The following is a 20,198-nucleotide window of genomic DNA, read 5'->3' as shown; positions in this document are numbered from 1 at the left end:
ATTTGTTTTAATATTGTTAAAAATGTTCTGCAAGGAATAATTCGTGGATATAGTACAAAAATTATTCAGAGCAATCATGCTGAATGAAAAAAATGTGCCAAGTAATACTTTCTGACTATCAGAAGATAGATAGAAAGAGAGAGAGAGAGAGAGAGAGAGAGAGAGAGAAGGTTGATGATAGATAGAGAGACAGACAGACAGACAGAGAGAGAGAGAGAGAGATAGAAAAACAGATAGATAGATAGATAGATAGATAGATAGATAGATAGATAGATAGATAGATAGATAGACAGATAGATAGACAGACAGACAGACAGACAGACAGACAGACAGACAGACAGAGAGTGAGCGACGGGAGAGTGGACGGACGGACAGACAGACAGACAGATAGATAGATAGATAGATAGATAGATAGATAGATAGATAGATAGATAGATAGATAGATAGATAGATACTGATTAAACAGGATACGTTTGCTAGAGGAAGAAAACATATCCAGAGCAGGGTTATTTCTGGGCTGGGAGATGATCTACACAAACTCTCTTAACTAGAGCTGTGTGTGTGTTTATATCCTGAGGCTGTGTGTTTAGTTTTTTGAGGAGTGAGCACTACACTTTTGTCCCTGATAATCCCAAGACAGCTGCCAGTGGGCACACCCTGCCATAAACACACACACACGTCCATTGATATCATTCTTACTGTTGTTTATTAAGAGCATGCCTGCGTGCCACAGAACAGGTAGCTCCAGGGTCCCTGATTTGATCCTGAGCCCAGGTTCCTGAGCTCTGTGTGAAGTTCCAAGCATTCCTCCACGTGTCTGTCTGGAATTTCCTCCAGGTTCTACGGATTTCTTCAGCCTCCCAAAAACTGATACTAATAGAAAAAGTGGCTTTCTAAACTTCAGCTTGGAGTTGAGTAAGTGTGAATGTGTGAGAATGTGTGAGAGCTCCATGAAGGGTGTATTCCCGTCTCAGTCGTGATGTTGCTGGGATTGGCTCCGGATCCACCACGAGTCTGAACCTTACTGAAGATGAAGCTAATCTGAAACTAACTAATTAATACATTTATGAATACATATTAGATAAATAAACACACACACACAGACACACACACATTAATGAGGACCTTCCATTTCTAAATAACTCGAGTCTAATCCTAACCTTAACCTCAGTAACTAAAAAGGTTCATTAAAAAATAAATGATATATATATATATATATATATATATATATATTTTTTTTTTTTTTTTTTTTTTTTGCTGGATAAAGATTCCTAGTGGGGGTGGGACCAGAAAATTGCCCCCAAAACCCCCAAGGCACCACCCCTTTTCCAACACACACACACAGCTCAAACTACCAGCCGTCATTCCTGATCCTGGTCTTCTCTGAGCCCTGAGACATGAGTTATGATCTCTGATAACTTTACGGCCTCTCGGCCTCGTCCTGTTCCTCGTGTTCTTTGTCTTTTAACAGGTGTTTCTCAGCGAGGCAGAGGATTTGTTGGAACTGCTGAAAAGCAGCTCTATTCTATTCAGCACAGCCTTCTGCCTCGAGGCGGCATCAAACCCTTCATTAGTACCAAAAATAATAGAATCTTTATCAGCTGTTGAATTGCTGCAGTTAGAGTCGCACGGCCGGATGGGGTAATTGTCTCACCGCAGTCACACGCCTCTTTTTCCTTTTCTTTCTTTTTCTTTCTTTCTCCATTCCATTTTATCTCTCTCACTCTCTCTTTTTTGGGGGGTAATAAATCAGTTGCCTACGCCGGTGCAATATAATCAAGCAATTAAATCAGTTCCAAAATAAGCAGGGTTATAAAAAAAACACCTGCTGAACGTTAAAAAAAAAAAGCGAGTAGCCTGTTGCACTGTGTGAATGGATAAATGGATAAATGGATAAATGGATAAATGGATAAATGGATAAACGGATGAACGGATGAATGGATGGTGGGGCGGAAAAACCGCTAGAAGATTCCGTCTTATCAATTGCAGTAGGTGAACTGATCACTTCAGCAACACTTCATATAGCGATTCCGAGGTTCATTTGGAATCAGTTTTCAAAAAACGAATGTTTGAACATCGAAGACAAAATCTTACAGTGTTTATGTTCATCGACTGATGTGATGGCCTGCCACCGCTCAGAATGTGCTCTTCGTAATTTTTATATTTTATATATTTACTGTATATAAATTTGAAAAAAATCTTATTTTCCTTTTTTTAATTTAAAAATGTTTAATTAAAAAAATTAAATGCTATTTTTTACATTTATAAATATTTTTGAAAATTCGTACAAAAAATAAATAGAAAAATAATTAATTATGTTATTTGTTGTTGGCCTTGAAGAATATAAAAGCTATTTATTATTATCATTATTATTATTATTATTATTTTAATTATTATTATTATTTTCAATTGTAGCAAGTGCCTACACATTTAAAAAAATTCAAGATGTAGTGTAATGTAGAGTAATGTCGACTTGAAATTGTTGCACACAGATTTCCAGTGCTTTTTTTTTTTCAGACAAACTCCAGTAAATTTCTCCAGTTTTCTAAACTATTATTAGATGAAAAATGAGTTTTGCTGGTTCAAGTCTGGCTTCAGACAAAATCTTGTAGTGTTTATGTTCATCGACTGACGTGACGGCCTACCACCGGTCAGCATGTGCTCTTTGCTTCTACCGGACAGACGTTTATAATCCGATAAAGATCATGGGATGAGTGAAGACAGGTCCCCGTCATGATAACATGAGCCGACTTGTCTTGCTTTAATACGACTAGACGTTTCAAAAGGACCAGATTTTATGAAAGAAAGAAAAAATACCAGAAACCTGCATTGCTCGGATAATAAAAACGCTGTGTGGATGTTTCAGACATCAAACCCTTCAGAAGTATCCACTAGGAGTGTGTGTGTGTGTGTGTGTGTGGAGGAATGGCTGATGGAGACAGAGGGTCTAGAGCTGAGGGAAAGACGAGGGAGCCCCAAAACGCCCCCCATGCCCAAGAGCATGTTTAGAAGGCTCTTGTATTATTTTTTCCTACAGGGAGCAACTTAAAAGTTCTACGCTGCAAAAGGTCTCTTTCTCCATTCATACTGGTGTGTAAACACACACACACACAGATGCACACACACACACACACAGACGCACACACACACACACATGCACACACACTAGGACTCCACCTCCAGGAAAGGAGAGGAATCAAGGGGAAAAAAATTAAATTCCTTCTGTCACATACACCACAGTGGCGGAGATGGGAAAAAGATTTGGCTTGGGGGTGCCATTTTTTATTTTTTTTTTTAATGTTTTTTTTTTTATTATTCTTTTTTCTTTAATATATATTTGATTTTTGGTTTTAGATTTAATAATAGATTTTTTTTTTTAATTTCATTTCATTTATTCATTTATGCACAGGTTTATATGAAATTTAAAAAAAAATGTAAAAATAAATCATGCCATAAGTAGCTTTATTTTATATCAATAATGTAAATTCTTTATTTTTAATGTTTAAATGATTTTCTATTCAATTTTATATTTACTTCTTTTTTAATTCTTTAAAATTAATTTGTATATTTTATAAATTTCAACATGATTCTGAGTCTAAATAAATTTATAAATAAATAAATCTAAATAAATAAATTAATTTTTATGTTGTTTTTTTTAAGGTTTATTTAAAAATCAAATGCTATTTTTTAAAAATATTTTTGAAAATTCCTAATAAAAGTAAATATAAAAATAATTAAATATATTATTTTCTTTTGGCCATGAAGGATATAAAAGCTATTATTATTAGTTTTATTATTATTATTATTATTATTTTCAAATTAGTAAGTGCTTATACTTTTTTTTTTTTAAATCACTTTGTAGTGTACTGTAGAATAAAAAATTGACTTGAAATTGTTGCACACAGATTTCCAGTGGTAAAAAGTTTTTTCTAAAAAATCAAAGATAACATTACACATTTTTTTTCAGACAAACTCCAGTAAATCTCTCCACTTTTCTGAGCTATTATTTGATGAAAAATGAGTTTTGCTGGTTCAATTCTGGCTTCAGCAGCAGAGATTTACAAAAATCAGATGTCATATTTCTTTTTTTCTTGACAAAGAAAAGAAAGTTTTGCATATTTCAAAAGAATAATCGACTCTGCTGCCTGGAAACAGATGAAAGAGCAAAAACCTGAAAAATATCATGGTTATAAAACAAGCCGTTTTTTTTTTTTCCAGCCAGTTGGAACGAGGCATTTTGATAATCTTAAAATTGAGTGTTAAGCTGTCAGGTAAAGTGAGCCAGCCAAGGCTAAGAAGCGTAAGTCGTCTTCCTCCGTATGCTACGACATATGCTAGCTTTCTCAGAGCAGCTGCTTTGCTAGCGTGTCGGCTTCCTCGTATGGATCGAACTAAGATTAGGAGGTAAATTAGAGAGAAAGAGAAAGAGAGAGAGCTCCACGTACGTGCTGAGCGGCGGAGACATAAGGAAGCTGAGGAGAAAGGGTAATTAGAAGGCTGCCCGTACCTTTTATAGAGCCGTTAGCGGTTAGCAGCAGCAGGCGCACTGAGGCCTGAGAGGAAATTAGACTTTTTTTGTGTGTGTTAGCGGGACACACAGGTCTACCGAGACCCAAACAAGGCTCTGTACCAAAACGGGCCTTCTCTAATGACCGGGATCAAAGGCTCTTTAATGTGGAGCTGTGATGAAGGCGGATAATTTGCATCTCCCCAGTGCTCCAGTGTAATTAAAACCTTCACTGCTCCAGAAGCCCGGCCCTTACCAGACTGGAGCAGCAGATCAGATCAGGATGCGGATAAAGAAGCTGTTCTGCTAGAGAGAAAGAAAAAAACGTCTACACTTGAGAATGGAACCAGGCTACTGCTCTCAGTAAAGATGTTAGGAATAAAAGGTGCTGTTATGGGAAAATAATCAACAACAGAATGCAGGGTTACTCTTGCTACCTTGAAGCTGATTATTTTCTTATGACAGCACATACTATAGCGCATTAAAGTAAAAAAAGTTTAACATGTTTATTCAATAAGAAATAAAACTGTTCATAGCTGCTCATAATGTTTATAGCTGCTATAATGTGAGTGATTATAATTGTTTCATGGATAATCAACCACCTTAAAAGTTACTATAAATGGATAAAAACTATTGTGTCATACTAAATAATACAAATTGCCAGGGTATAAGAGGAATAAAACACTTCAGGATGTGCTGTTACAGGAAAATAATATAATAATAAATATAATAAAATAATAAACAGATTATTATGAAGCAAAGCAGTTCCTCTTACTGCCCTGACATTGATTATTTTCCTGTACCAGCACAGCACAAGTGTTTATTCCTCTTACAGCACAGCTATTTTTATTATTTCATCATTTTTATCCATTTCTAGTTACTTGTAATGTTGGTGAACATCCACAAAGCTAGTCAATCACGTTATAGCAGCTATAAATATTATGAGCTAAGCTGTTTCCTGACCTCTCTCAGTCAAAAAAATAAATAAAATAAATAAATTAAATTAATGTTAAAAATATAAATAAATAATATTAAACTATTAGTAAAAAAAATCAAGTATGTACTAAATAAAATAAAATATAATAAAATAAAATGAAATAAGAATATCAAGATTTAATAATATTTTATTTATTTATTTACTTACTTTTAAGGTTTAGTAATTTTTTTATTGTCCAAGTTAGTCCCCGTGTAAATGCCTATGGAAACTATAAAATATTAGGCACATTACTGACATATTATATTCAAAACAGCAACTGGATAGAAAGACCTGTGGTTTAAATTAAAACCAGAACAACTTTCAGAGCTGAAAGAAAAATGAATCAACACCTTCTAACCAATCAGATTCCACGATTCGAGTTTAGTAATAAAATAATAACAGTCTGCAAAATAACTGCTGAAATTAAATCTGACAAACGCATGAAAATCTCTGCCTTTAATCACACTGCTGCTTTTGGCTTCTTCATGCCGCTACGGTGACGTGGACGGGAAGTGCTCCGTGTCTCACTTCCTCACGCTTGTGTGTCCTCACGCTTCCCTGCAATGGCAAAAACCCGTCTTTGTAGCTCTCAGTTCAGCTTAATTTCATGTGAGGCCTGAATGGTTTCAATTCCACCATCCAGCAGCCTTTCATCTCTGCCATATTTTTTTTTCGGCAGCGCTCTTTCTTCTGCTCCTCACAAGCATGAATTCATTTGTGTCCATATGCGCGCACGCTTTGAACTCGCCTCGGCTTCTTTCTGCACGACGGAGGAATAAAAACAAACATGTTCACTAAGGCCTCGGTGGCGAAGCTGCATGTCACACTCACGAGTCCTCAGAATTACCAACTACCTTCCTGTCAAAAGCGTTAGAGGTGTGATCAAAGACGGGTTTCCGTCGAGGCGCGTGTTTGGGTGTTTGTAGCGGTTATTGCGAGTCGACCGAATACACAATGCGCTATTAAGTTTCTCCACCTAGCTGCGTGTTACGGGGAAGAGAGAGAAAAAAAACACAGGCGAAGGACGAGCAGTCGTGGAAAATGTGTGCAGACTAAACACAAACCTACAGCCTGATGTTAGCCAGCCGTAGCTGTTACGTCACCACATGCCTTTTGGATTAGTGGCGCTCAACGGTATAAGTGGCAAAGGTTACGAGCGTACACACTTTACTAATATCAACACTAGGAGGCCTGTCACTCTAAGACAACACTCCCTCACAACCCCCCCCAACTGTCGAGGTGGTACAGTCCAGGCGCTGCCCTGCTCTTAAAACCTTCCCTGTGGTCCCCAGCTCGGCACGATCCCTCCCACGGCAGCCTCGGGAAGCATAATTCTTACACAATTATCCATTTAGGTGAAGAGGACGTGGGCTAAACTGCAACACATGTAGCCCTCGGCCTGCAAACAAAGAACAAAAGGTGGCTGCTGGAAGCCCTCCACCTTTACCTCCATAAAACCTCCAGCCAAACCAACGGTCTATGCAGAAGCCACAATCTCTCCCACTGTGCCTACACACACACTCACACACACACACACACTTAAGACACATATAATAAGTGGGCAGTCTGGAGACAGAGGAATGGCCTTTAACTCCCAAAGATCTCGCAATCATACAAAAAAATCGATGTAGCTTGTGTCTGTGTCCAAGATGTAAAAAAAGCTTGATTTGTTTTCATCAATGCTTGTGAAAAGGAAGTAAAGAAATAAAACACAACGTGAAGTGCTGTTATAGGAAACTAATCAGCGACGGTGTGGTGCGATACAATCAGACTGAAGTGTTTTATTCCTCTTAAACAACAGCAATTGACCAACAGTTTTAGTTATTTATCGAGGAACACGTCATCCTTTTAATCCAACTATAGATATAGTTACATTGATTAAGTCTAAAGCTACAGGATGTTCACACCACACACAGAGAGACCCGCAGTGATGAGATCGTTCTTTTCTCAGTGAGAGCTTGATTGACAGCGAGAGGTGTGGCGACTAGGTGAGGGTGTGTCCAAACCCACATGAGCGACAAAACAAAGTCAGTATTATGACTTATACAACAGTATGTAAAAATAGAGCAATGGATTTGTTGCTGATGTTAATGCTAGTCATCCCACCAGCTAACTGATCAATGTTGTTACTATGACAACCAGTAGTAGGAATGCCTAACTAGCGACTGGTGACTAAGCCATAAACACAGCTTAAGAAATAAGCATAAATGAGATTTTTCACAACTTGTCATGTAGAAACTAGAAAATTCCAGAAAACTCTTCCTGAAGACTTTCACGTCTTGTTTTACTGCACTGACTGTTACAAAGCGCTGACACTGGAGACGTCTTCCAAAAATCATCAACAGAAATCTCTGCACTGAAAACTAGTGTTGCTAATTAATTAGTACTTTTAAAAAATCCCGCTGTTGTTATTAAGCTTACGTGAGGCATCTGCCTTCCAGTTTCCTGGAAGTGTAAGCTGTTACCATAGAAACAATCACATATTCGAATGAGATTATTACCCTAAACCTGGGACTTGAATTTCAGCTCACCAACAGCTACGGATTCGAGAGTTTAACGCTGCTAATGCAGCAGTCTGTTGAAGGAAGTTGAGAAAGAAGTGAGAGATAGAGAGGGAGAGGAAAAAACAGGCAATGAAATTCAGAACAATGAGTCATAGAGATATAGAATCATCTCAGCAAAAAAAGAAAAAACCCTGAAAAATTCTAATGCGTTAATTATAGTATCAGGTGTTAAAAAAGGCTAATCAGGGTTTTTCCCTCGACAGGTCTTGGAAATTACCTGACAACAAACATATTTTAAAAACATTACACTTAATAAACTCTTAGAAAGTTGATAGCGCTTTATAGCATGGGTCAAATACATTTTCAGAAGTAGAAAGTAGAAACTGATGACACCTAAAATTTGAGAAAGCACTTTTATATAGTGTTAAGGAAGAGATTAGGATTAGAGAGTTTTTTAGGTTTTACTAAAAATCCAGCAATTGTGTTTTTTTACTGTGCAGACTATTTAAAGTGTTTAAATCCTTATTTATTCGTTCCTGCATTTATTTATTTACCCTCACAGAGCTCTTTATGAAGAACACCGGTACACCTTCTCCTTCATCCAGTTATCTAATCAGCCAATCATGTGGCTGCAGCACAAGGCATACAATCATGCAGAAATGAGCAGCAGCTTCAGGTAAGATTTACATCAATCCTTCCTCAAGGACAGGGAGAAAATGCGATCTCAGGGATTTCTAGCGTGGCATGAATATCAGTGCCAGACAGGATGGTTTGAGCATTACTATAACTGCTGATCTACTGAGATTTTCATACATAACTGTTGGTAGTTTTTATGCAGAATGATGCAATGAAGAAAAAGCATCCAGTGAGCATCAGATCTGCAGACAGAAACATGCTGTTGATGAGAGAGTAAATGGTCCATGGAGACTGACCAGACTGCTGACAGATTCAGGCTAAAGTAACTCTGTATAAATGTGGTGAGAAGAAACATATCTCAGAATGCACAACATTCAGGTGGATGAGCTACAACAGCAGAAGTTTCAACATCATCAGGTTTCAAACTGGACGGTTGAAGATTTTCATTGGATCTGAATCCAGGAAGAAGGTTGGCACTACCCAGCACAGTGGAACCTCGGCATATGAATTTAATTCATTCTGGAGACAAGTTTTTGAGGTGAAAATTTGTATTGCGAAACGACTTTTCCCATAAGAAATAATGTAAATGCAGATAATCTGTTCCAGCCACGCAAAAATATGACTGATATTCCCAGTAGAAAGCGTATGTAAACTGTATGGCTAAGCCATACAAAGAACTGACCCAAGCCAAGCATTCCATGTCAAGGCTCCTTACAGGAAGTCGTGCCACCAAGCTTGGGCTAAAAATAGAACAGACCACCCACACCACCAATCTGTCAACAAAAAAATGCCTGAAAAATCACCTAGCTTTTGAACGCATGCCAAAGGCAACATTGGTATCGGGGATTGACTCTTTCCAAACAGCTTTCACTGACTGAAATTTGTAAACTCGTTTTGGTTGGATTTGATTGGCTTTCCACTGATGCCAAACAAGTTTTGAACTGCTTTCGGATGTACATGCAACTTAGCTGGCATTTGGTTTGGTTCGTTAGTATGCTGAAAATGCTTCGGAGGCCGATGTGAAATTTCTTGCAAAATTTATATTTTTAAGGTGAAGATTTATAAGGGAGGGCTATCATATGCTGAAGTTCCACTGTATTAGTATCGTGTTTCTAATAAAATGCTGTCACCATTGTATATTGTATACTATTTAATAGATAATTATCTCTGAGCTGCGACACAGCAACATTTTTGTCTTCAGTAGCACTTCAGCTCATACTAAAACTTATTTGTTGTAGGCCTCACAGGTGAAACTTCGGATCCATTTCTGTGGCCATATGGTGACCTTTTAACCCATAAAAGTGCACTAATAAAAGTCGACTAATGTTACACTCCCACCTGTACACACACGTCTGCTGTCAGGGGGGAAACCAGAGGTATCTGTTTCTCTAAAAAAAAATTCACATGACTAAGTGTGCTGAAGATATATAACTTATTGTGCTGGGTATCAATCCTGGTCTGGATTGCGGTGGATCCGGAGTCTATCCCAGGAACACTGGGTTTGTTTTGGGAATACACACATGACTGGAGACTGAATTTTTTTTAGCAAATCTCTGTTGCCTCTGCCAGGAGGATAAAGCCTGAGAGCAGACACCAGATCATGAGCTTGTATATGTGGCTTCACCAAATATTAACCGTTGGGGTGCCAAGAGTCTGGGAATCATTTGGTCTACATCAATCTGGAATGTTTTTTGGGGAAAGTCGGAAGAAAGTGAATAATCTAGTGGAAACCTACATGGACAATAACACAAAGGTAAGCTAAGGATCTGTGAGGAAACAATGCTGCAAGGGAAGGCGTTAAGAATATCAAGAATTGATTAGGACATGAAGTTTAGAGAATCTGCAAATGGACCTGTTGCAAGGTTTAAGGTTCTTAGGGCAGGATTGCCAAATAACTATCGCTCTGTTTAAAGGAAAATACAATTAGAATAAATGTCATGAAGTAATAAGGTCTTCTATGATACCATACTCAGTACTTTTTCCCTCCACCATGCTAACACTGCTATTTGACTTTAAAATAGACAGGAATTCAAAGCTAAGGAGATTGGATGGAGGTGGAGAAAGGTCTGAGCACTAGTGAACATTACAGATTTAACGACCTGGTGATTGATTCATCCCTGAGCTCCACAGGAAGCTGAAGATGGACGACAATAAGGTCAACAAACTTCCAGAGGTCAAGCGTTCCCTCTCGGGTTTGTCCCAACTATCATAACATTCTTTACAAAGCAGCGGTTTCTTTATTGTGACATTAGCTATGGTATATGGATGTAATAACACAGGAAGGGCCACGCTGGTATAGGAAAACAAACCACATCTGGATTAACAAGCTGAAGTAAATTTTTTGCTTATAGCATGACCCAAAGTGTTTTATTTCACTTATACCCCAACTATTAGAATTTGTAATGGCTCAACAATCTTTTTAATGTCTTAGTGTTGCTATATTTAATGTTAGAAAATATCTAGCTGCTTTAAAACATCATTCTTTCACTCACTTTTTTCTCTCTCTTCACACTAAAAAGGCAAAAAAAAAGCATCTTGATATCTTACTACCAGAAAGCGTTATAAACACTGTGATGAAGACTTAACTGTGACTTTTACAAAGTACTGACACTGGAGACTTCATCTACAAGTACTGAAACTAGAGACTCCTTCCAAAAGTACTGAAACTGGAGACTCCTTCCACAAGTGCTGATACTGGAGAATCCTTCTGCAAATACTTTCAAAATTACTGACAATGGAAACTCCTTTCCCAAGTACTGACACTAAAGACTTCTTCCAAATGTACTGACACTAGAGGCTCCTTCCAAAAGTACTGAAACTGGAGACTCCTTCCACAAGTGCTGATACTGGAGACTCTTTCCACAAGTGCTGATACTGGAGAATCCTTCTGCAAATACTTTCAAAATTACTGACAATGGAAACTCCTTTCCCAAGTACTGACACTAAAGACTTCTTCCAAATGTACTGACACTAGAGGCTCCTTCCAAAAGTACTGAAACTGGAGACTCCTTCCACAAGTGCTGATACTGGAGACTTCTTCCAAATGTACTGACACTGGAGACTCCTTCCAAAAATACTGATGCTGGAAACTCCTTCCAAAAATACTGATGCTGGAAACTCCTTCCAAAAGTACTGACAATGGAGACTCCTTCCACAAGTACTGACACTAGACTCCTTCCATATATACTGACACTGGAAACTTTTTCAAAAGTACTGACACTGGAGACTCCTTCCATAAGTGCTGATACTGGATACTTCTACAAATACTTCCACAAGTACTGACACTGGAGACTCCTTCTATACATACTGACACTGGAGACTCCTTCTATACATACTGACACTAGAGACTCCTTCTAAAAATACTGACACTGGAGATTCCTTCCACAAGTACTGACACTAGAGACTCCTTCCATACATACTGACACTAGAGACTCCTTCTAAAAATACTGACACTGGAGATTCCTTCCACAAGTACTGACACTAGAGACTCCTTCCATACACACTGACACTAGAGACTCCTTCCATACATACTGACACTAGAGACACCTTCCAGACATATTGACACTGGATCCCTTTCTACAAATACTTCTACAAGTACTGACACTGGTGACTCCTTCTAAAAGTACTGACAATGGAGACTCCTTCCATACGTACTGACACTGGAGCATTCATCCATGTGTTTCGTAAACTTTTCCTAACAGAAAGCTTTCCATGTAAGCAAATTTTGTTTTCTTTAGAAACAATAAGGTATTAGAATAAGCACATTGATAATATCAAAACACCTGTCACAGTTGCTCTCAACTCACTTTGGTATAAAAAGCTACAGAAAAGCTGAAGAACATGTGGAACTGGAACCGCAACAGAGTATACTGTAAATATGTGAAGTTCATTATAAAATCAGACATGCAGCTGGAACACTGTGACACCTCTCATTTCCATTCTGTAGCCATGGGGCTTTGTGTATAATCGCTTTATAGAATAACATCTTTCTGTTTACGTTTGTGACCAGCAACAAAATGGCAAGACGAGGCGGAGGGGTTTCTAAACCGCTGACAGAACGAGAAGTGAAGGATTCTGTTACGGCCATTACCTCACCCTGGCACGGCACCAAGGGATTCTACCAAATCGAGCACAACAGGGAAATACTGTCATATAAATGCTCAAGTTACATGTTTTTTTTTTAAGAAGCTTAACACCCATTTGTTATTGAAATGAACGTGAACAAACAAGAGCTCTGCCCTTACACGTACAGGAAAGGAATTCTCCAACAGATAAGAGCTCATGACACGTGCTATTGAATGTCCCCGGATTCCTGATTTAATCAGACTCCAAGCGGACTTCCCCTGCTGCATTTCATACGTCTGTGTGAATTTGGATGAGGTGTCGGTTTCAAAAGGAGGACCGTGAACAGACCACCTGCTCTGAAATGATCTGAGATTCATAAGTCTCTTCTGAACTCTCAGGTTCATTATAACAATCAGAGAAGGTTGTTTACATGAGGACTGCTTACAGAACTTACAGAAGATTATTTTTAAGATTTTTTGTGAAGACAAAAAAGAAGGATAAAGAATCACAAATTGTTATTTGCATTTATGAAACCTTCATGATTGTTTTTTTTTTTAATGTGTACTTGAATACACTTATAAAATTCATGGAAAATTTATAACATAGTGCTGTTAAATTCTTAATTCTGATTGGTCAGAAGGTGCTGATTCCTTTCTATAACAGCAGCTCAATCACTCCTTCATAACATTTATAGAAAGAATTTATGGAAAGCCTCTTTTAGTTTCTGTAGAAAAAAAAAGCAAAAAAAAAAATCCAAAATATTTCCAATATACTTTCTAATTTCCTGGTAACATGGCTTTAAAAAATATATATTTTAAAATGATTTTTTAAAATATTATTTAAACTTTATTTTACCAGGTAAAAAGCACATTAAAAATGTCTTTGGCAAGAGATTCATGAAAGTAATGCAATTAAGGAAATTAATGCAAGCAATGTATGAATACTATGATACCAAACTTTATTACATTGTTCATTACCATAACCTTTAGCAAACTGCTGTGGTGTAAGAGAAATAAACCACTTCAGGGCATGCTGTGACAGGAAAATAATCCACTTTCTGTTATAACCGTAACTCAGATTCATCACACGACACTGTCAAGGTTTCTTTTCCTATAAGATGTCATAAGACTTTATTATCACCACACATACATTACATTACATTCTCTTCACATATCCCAGCTGAGGAAGTTGGGGTCAGAGAGCAGAGGCACCTCTGGAACAGGGAGGGTTAAGGGTCTTGTGCAAGGGGCCCAATAGTAGAGCTTGGTGATGTTAGGGTTTGAACCCCGATCATCCAATCAACAACCCAGAGCTTTAACCACTTGAACCACCACTACCCCCCATTGAATCATAACTGCACCCCCATTGAATCACCACTGCCCCCCATTCAACCACTACTGCCCCCAGCCCCTGAACCACCACTCCCCGCCACACCAATGAACCACCACAGTCCCCCACTGAACAACCACTGCCCCCCATTGTACCACCACTGCACCCCATTGAACCACTACTGCCCCCAATTAAACCATCACTGCCCCCCATTGAACCACCACTGCCCCTGACTGCCCCTATCATGATGATGATACTCAGTGTCACAGCTAAACCCTTGTCCAAAGCGCATCTGCAATATGATGAAGTCATTCCTACTCTCTCTCTCTGTCTGTCTTTCTCTGTCTCTCTCTCTCTCTCTCTAACACACACACACACACACACACACCCCGAAGCTCAGCTTCTAAAATGCCCTTTGTTTCCGAGTCTGTCGTTTATTACAGTTAATGACTCTAGTAAACATGCTAAGTGTAATCCAGTGGGAGCCATGTGCCATAACTCTGAGCTCCACAGTCCTCTCAGGGAGGGAACAGGAAAGCAGCAGGCGTCCATGACACCCCACACAGGAGGCCTAAAACAAACACGAAGGATGGATGGAGGCGGGGCTTACACACTGCTTGACCAATCACACGACTCCGGTACTGAGAGAGAGAGAGAGAGAGAGAGAGTAACGGCCGGATGCGGAGCAGGAGCCGGGGGGCGCTGTGGCTCCTCTTAGTCCCAAACCCACACTGAGATGCAGCAGATTTACTGTTGAAGAGGTGACAGGTTGTGTTTGTGTGTGTGTGTGTGTGTGTGTGTGTGTGTGCTTGTGTGTGGACAGATTGGGATGAAATTCCCACAGTGCAGTCTCCAGACGGCAATAAAACAAAGCCCACACTCTGAGCACACAAAGACTGTCACAAAATACACACAGCACAAACTCACTGGACCACCTCACACCAAATACACACCACACACACTTTCAACAACCTCCAGATAACCATGCACGTCAAACAATCACACATACACACTTAACAGCGCATGATACACACCCTGAACATCCAACCTGCAAACACACACAGCACACACTCTCAGCACAACGACTTAATTCCACAAACACACACCAAACAAGCAGTCACAAATATACTGATTGACACAGTAACATTATCCTTTTAACACACTTTCAACAACTTCCCTCCAAATACACACAATAAACCGGTACTCAAACACAATCTGTATACTTAACACCACACACTAACAACTACTACATCATTAAATATATATACGATGTACATGAACCCACGCACAGCATTAGCTGACACACACACACACACACACATACATGCACATACCTTTCTGGTACATGACATTTCAACAAGCTTCCATCAAACACACACACACAACACAACCTCCTGATCCACACAGCCATACTCTTAATACTCACCACCACACACAACTACACAACAAATTCCACCACTGACTAAAGCCATACACAGAAGACATTCTCTCTCTCTCTCTCTCTCTCTCTCTCTCTCACACACACACACACACACACACACACACTAAACCACCTCCTGATCCACATAACCAACACACTCTTAATACTCACCACCACACACAACTACACAACAAATTCCACCACTGACTAAAGCCATACACAGAAGTCTCTCTCTCTCTCTCTCTCTCTCTCTCTTTCTTCCCTTCAAACTCACACCACTGACATCAACATCACAGCAATCCACATCCTCTCACTGATGACACGCTAAACAATCTTTCCTGATATTTTTCATTTTTTCATCCTGTCAGTGTTTTTTGGAATAAAATGATGAACAGCATATAAGTTTACACGCCTCCTAAACAACAGTAGGTATTACAGGAGGAAAAGGAGGGAAGTAAAGAAACCCGTCTTTGTTCTAAGTCCTTCGTAATAAAGCGTTGCGTCAGAGCAACACAGAACCTCTCACAAGCACAGCTGGCTCTTTTCCTCGATCGTGTTATGTTGCATACATGAACCCGTGCACTCGTGAGTGCTGTGCTATTAAACACGATTAACTTCCTGTGCCACAATCACTCTTTTGTGAGCTGTGCTGCCGCGACTCGACACTTCTGTGTGGCAGCAGCTGGATCGGACGCCGTAATGCCCTCCATCACATCTCGCTAAGACAAAAAACTCTGTTTTGAAACGGAGCAGGTTTTGATTAAGCTTGAATGACGGCTGCAGGCGAGGAGCAGAAAAACAAGAGCGCTATATTATACTGGGAGAGGAAACACACAGTCATCATACAATCACACGCACACAACTAGGCACTCACACAATGACACTCTCTGTACTGTCTGTTTACTGGTCCAAAAAATTGAATCTTTCTGAAGTGGGTGTGGCCTAAACCTGGGAAAGGTTTTTTTTTCTTTTGAAATGCTGACAAGTTCATGATTGGACTCAATTACAGCCTTAAAAAACCTGCCCTTTATCTTTCTAACAACTTGACTTGCTTCTAATTCACAATAATTTAAAATAACACAATCGTGACCAGGCAGTTACTAAAGATGACCGAATGATTGCTGTAAATACAAGTCACATGACTCATATTCATGCTACTGTCTGGTCTTTCTTTATCCCATGAGTTTCATATCTGATGCCTCGTCCCTTGCTGTTTCCTCTAGTCCTAATAAAATGCCCTGTGGTTCATTTACAATGTCGTCTGTTTCTGATTGACGTATTCGTTTATTTTCTGCGCTATTCTTCTGCGCTATACACTTACCAGTCACAGTGAGGGTGAAGTTGAGCGAGACGCTCCCAAAGCCATTAGCTGCCTGGCACACGTAGACTCCGGCATCTTTGGCTTCCACGTTCTTGATCTTGAGGCCGTGGTGCAGGACGCGGTAACGGCTCCAGCCGGCATTGACGTTTCGTCCGTCCTTGGTCCAGAGCAGCAAGGGCGGAGGGTTGCCTTCGACGGGGCATGGCAGGCGGACGTTACGGCCCAGCTGAGCCATCTGCTTCTCCTCCACCACACCACTCACCCACGGAGGTCCTAGAGCCAAAGGAAACAGAGCAGCAACTTTCAAAATCAAGCAAATACACTGTTAGCAATTGTTTACGTCCAAATCAGCAGTGATGAGTATGGGGTCAAGAAAGTTCTGGCACCCCTACAAGGGCCTTAACAGTGGCTTTTCTGTGGCAATCTGAAGACAGAACCCGTGAATGGAAACTAGCGAGTCACGAAAGGCAGCGTCTATAATAACCATGCTAATTGCTGGCTTCCGTGCCTTGTTAGCGGTGTTTGTATTTCAGCTCAAACCAGCCCTCTAACCATAAACGTATGTCAGACTAAATGCACCTTAATAGGTCAAGAGGGCTCTGTTATACTTTACATGATTTGTGGAACGTCTGGGTAAGGTTAGGAACACATCCACAAAGAAGCAGACTACTGAATAATCTTTCTGTGTACTTGATTTAATTCAGATCAGACAAGATTGCTCTTCTGTTGTTATTTCAAGGTGATTTAGGCATGCAACGAGAGAGAGAAAGAGAGAGGGAGAGAGAGAGAGAAAGCGAGAAAGCATCGAAGCCAAGGAGGTGAAAGAAATTTCTGGAAAAATAAAACAGAGGTTCAGAACCAGGCTACAGTTTCAATATTGTCCTTACACAACTCCTAAAAACAAGCTTTGGATCCGAGGTTTAAGCTTATAAAAATCCCAAATTTAGCAGCACATTCCCAGAATGAATACAAGTTCCTCGAGTCTGAACACTTTAACGTACGGTTCTTTCTGGTTTTCATGGTCTCGGTGTGCACAAGGCCCTTTTTATCCCTCTTCTCTCAGCCTGCTAGTGGAGACTCCCATGAGGACCAGCTTTCCATTTCCTTTGGCCCATTCGAGCTGATTCACTCTCATTCATGCCTGGCACAGTCACATCCTGTTGCCTGCTTAAGAAACTACCCCAGCAACCGAAGATGATGGAAAAAAAAAAAAATGGTCAAATTTCCCAAATTATTTTCATTTTCCTTCAGCTCCCTCGGAATTTTCTCACTAGAGGGAAGCGTTTTCACCTGGAGCCATTGGTCGCCTTCCAGGAACATGCCACGAGGGCCAAGAGCGAGAGAAAGTAAAGGTTGTTTTGGTGCTGGAATTAACTTACGGCACATTCCCGAAGGCTTCGCAAAAAACGAAACCTTCTAAAAAGGTAAAAAGAAAAAAAATGTCTCTCCAAATCCAGCAGGGATGAAGGGTTAATAAAAACCACCACAGGTGTGGTAGAGACTGAACAGGAAACAGCAGCATTCAGCCAATGTGGCAATTTTAAGCAATTTGTAAGTGAAAAAGTTAACAAGAGGGTTTGGCTCATGATGAAGATCTAATCTGAGTTCTTCTTTATTTTACGGCACTGAGTCTTTGCCACAAGGCTTCTGCACTAAGAGGGAATGAGATTTTATGAGTGCAAAAGTTTGCACCCCCTCACTGAAATGGAAATGCATCCTGTTTTTAAAATGTAGCTCCAATAATAAATAACTAAATAAATAAAAAATGTACTGTTAAATACAGTAACATAAATAGGTAAATAAATAAATAAATAAAATTGAAAAAAATGCGGTGTTACATACAGTAATATAAAAAATGGTAAATAAATAAATAAATAAATAAATAAATAAATAAATAAATAAAATTCTGAAGCTGAAAAGAAGAACCGCTCTCGAATTATGAGCGAAAGATATAAAGTGAATGGACACCAGCAGAAGTGCGAACCCCCCCTACCCCCCCCCCATTTATCTCTCTCTTTCTTTCTGTTTCTCTTTCTCTTACACACACACACACACACAAAGGTGTGTGTTCATTACATAACAGGCTCATAGCTGACTTTGAAGTTGCTCAAGGAGATCAGCACTATCTATACAGCCTTTGCACTCAAAAACCGAAAACACACACACACAGTGACCAAACACACACTTGATACACTACAAGCACACACACGCTGCTCTGTACATACACCATGACTGGGTGTGTTTCCATTCAAAAGTTTCTTGAATTTGGAAATGATGGATTTTTGGATGGAAGAAAAGCAATGACAAGTGAGCGTGAGCCAAACACATGGTCAAGGAGAGCTTGGAACACACCCTCGCTACTCTGTCATCATGTTTACTGCCTTCTCTTTTCATTTAACCTTTTTCCCACTACAAAAAGTCACTACTTGGTGTTTAATAAATTGTCCAATCTCTGTGGTATAAGAGAAAGACATTCCAACCATGGACTCTTTTCTCTGCCGCAGTCCAGGAAGCATTTCCACTCCCTGAATGCAAATATAGGGAGAATAAGGAAGAGCTTCTTCCCATGGGTCATTTGGACCCTCAATCAGTAGAACACCTAGAGCCTGGACCTTTCCTGGACCTGCCACGCAACACCCACTACCTCAGTGGGACTTTTTGCATGTCCCAGATTACAATTTGCTCTACATTACATTAAATTTTGCTTTCAATGCTTTCAATATTCCATATTTCAAGAATTTATTTTTTCTTCCATTTTATTTTTTTTATTTATTTTTTTTTTTAAATATTTTTTATTTTTTATTATTTATTATTATTTTTGTATTATTTTCATATACCTCCTTGTGGTCACTTTTATTTATATATATATTTCTATTAATATATCCTTATATATTTATATTTATTTTATTTCTATATATAAAATAAATATATAATTCTATATATTTTTATAACTTTATTCTCAATATATATTATATCTGACTCAAACAGTACTGTGTATGATTGTGTATGTGACAAATAAAATTTGATTTGAATTAAAACATTTGAAATTGAATCTGAAATTAAACTCATCAGGATGTGACGTTAAACGAAATAAATTCACTTCAGCGTACTTCCAGTAACTGTTTCATGGGAATCTGTTGTTGATTATTTCCCCATACCAGCATGCCCCTATGTGTTTTTTTCATCGCGACACCTCCAGATATCTTTACATCACAGACGGTTTAAAAAAGAAACAACACACATTTTTATTTTAAGCTTTTTATCATTTTAAAAAACTACAATTTGTCAATAAATTCATTAATAATCTTTTAGGTCTGTCTTGACGCACAAGCGAGTGTCCGAGCAGCCGGGAAGCCTTTCACAGGACAAGCGTATTCTTTACGGACAGCTGAAAGTGATGTCAGATTTATCTTCTCTGTCATTCTCACATGGGTTATTCA

The 20,198-nt window shown here is 39.0% G+C and overlaps 1 protein-coding gene across 1 annotated transcript in view; it reads right to left on the bottom strand.

Annotated features, from left to right (window-relative positions):
* fgfrl1b (fibroblast growth factor receptor like 1b) overlaps window positions 1–20,198 on the bottom strand; it is a 44,001-nt gene that overhangs the window by 7,546 nt on the left and 16,257 nt on the right. The window contains exon 3 of the mRNA XM_058397923.1: window positions 16,759–17,031. Within this exon, the coding sequence (XP_058253906.1) occupies window positions 16,759–17,031 (273 nt within the window). The remainder of the gene's footprint in view (window positions 1–16,758; window positions 17,032–20,198) is intronic.

This window comes from Hemibagrus wyckioides, linkage group LG08 (genome assembly GCF_019097595.1).
Source record: "Hemibagrus wyckioides isolate EC202008001 linkage group LG08, SWU_Hwy_1.0, whole genome shotgun sequence".
Lineage (NCBI taxonomy): Eukaryota > Metazoa > Chordata > Actinopteri > Siluriformes > Bagridae > Hemibagrus > Hemibagrus wyckioides.
The sequence above is the reverse complement of the archived record's forward strand: the minus strand, read 5'-3'. Positions and strand labels throughout refer to the sequence as shown.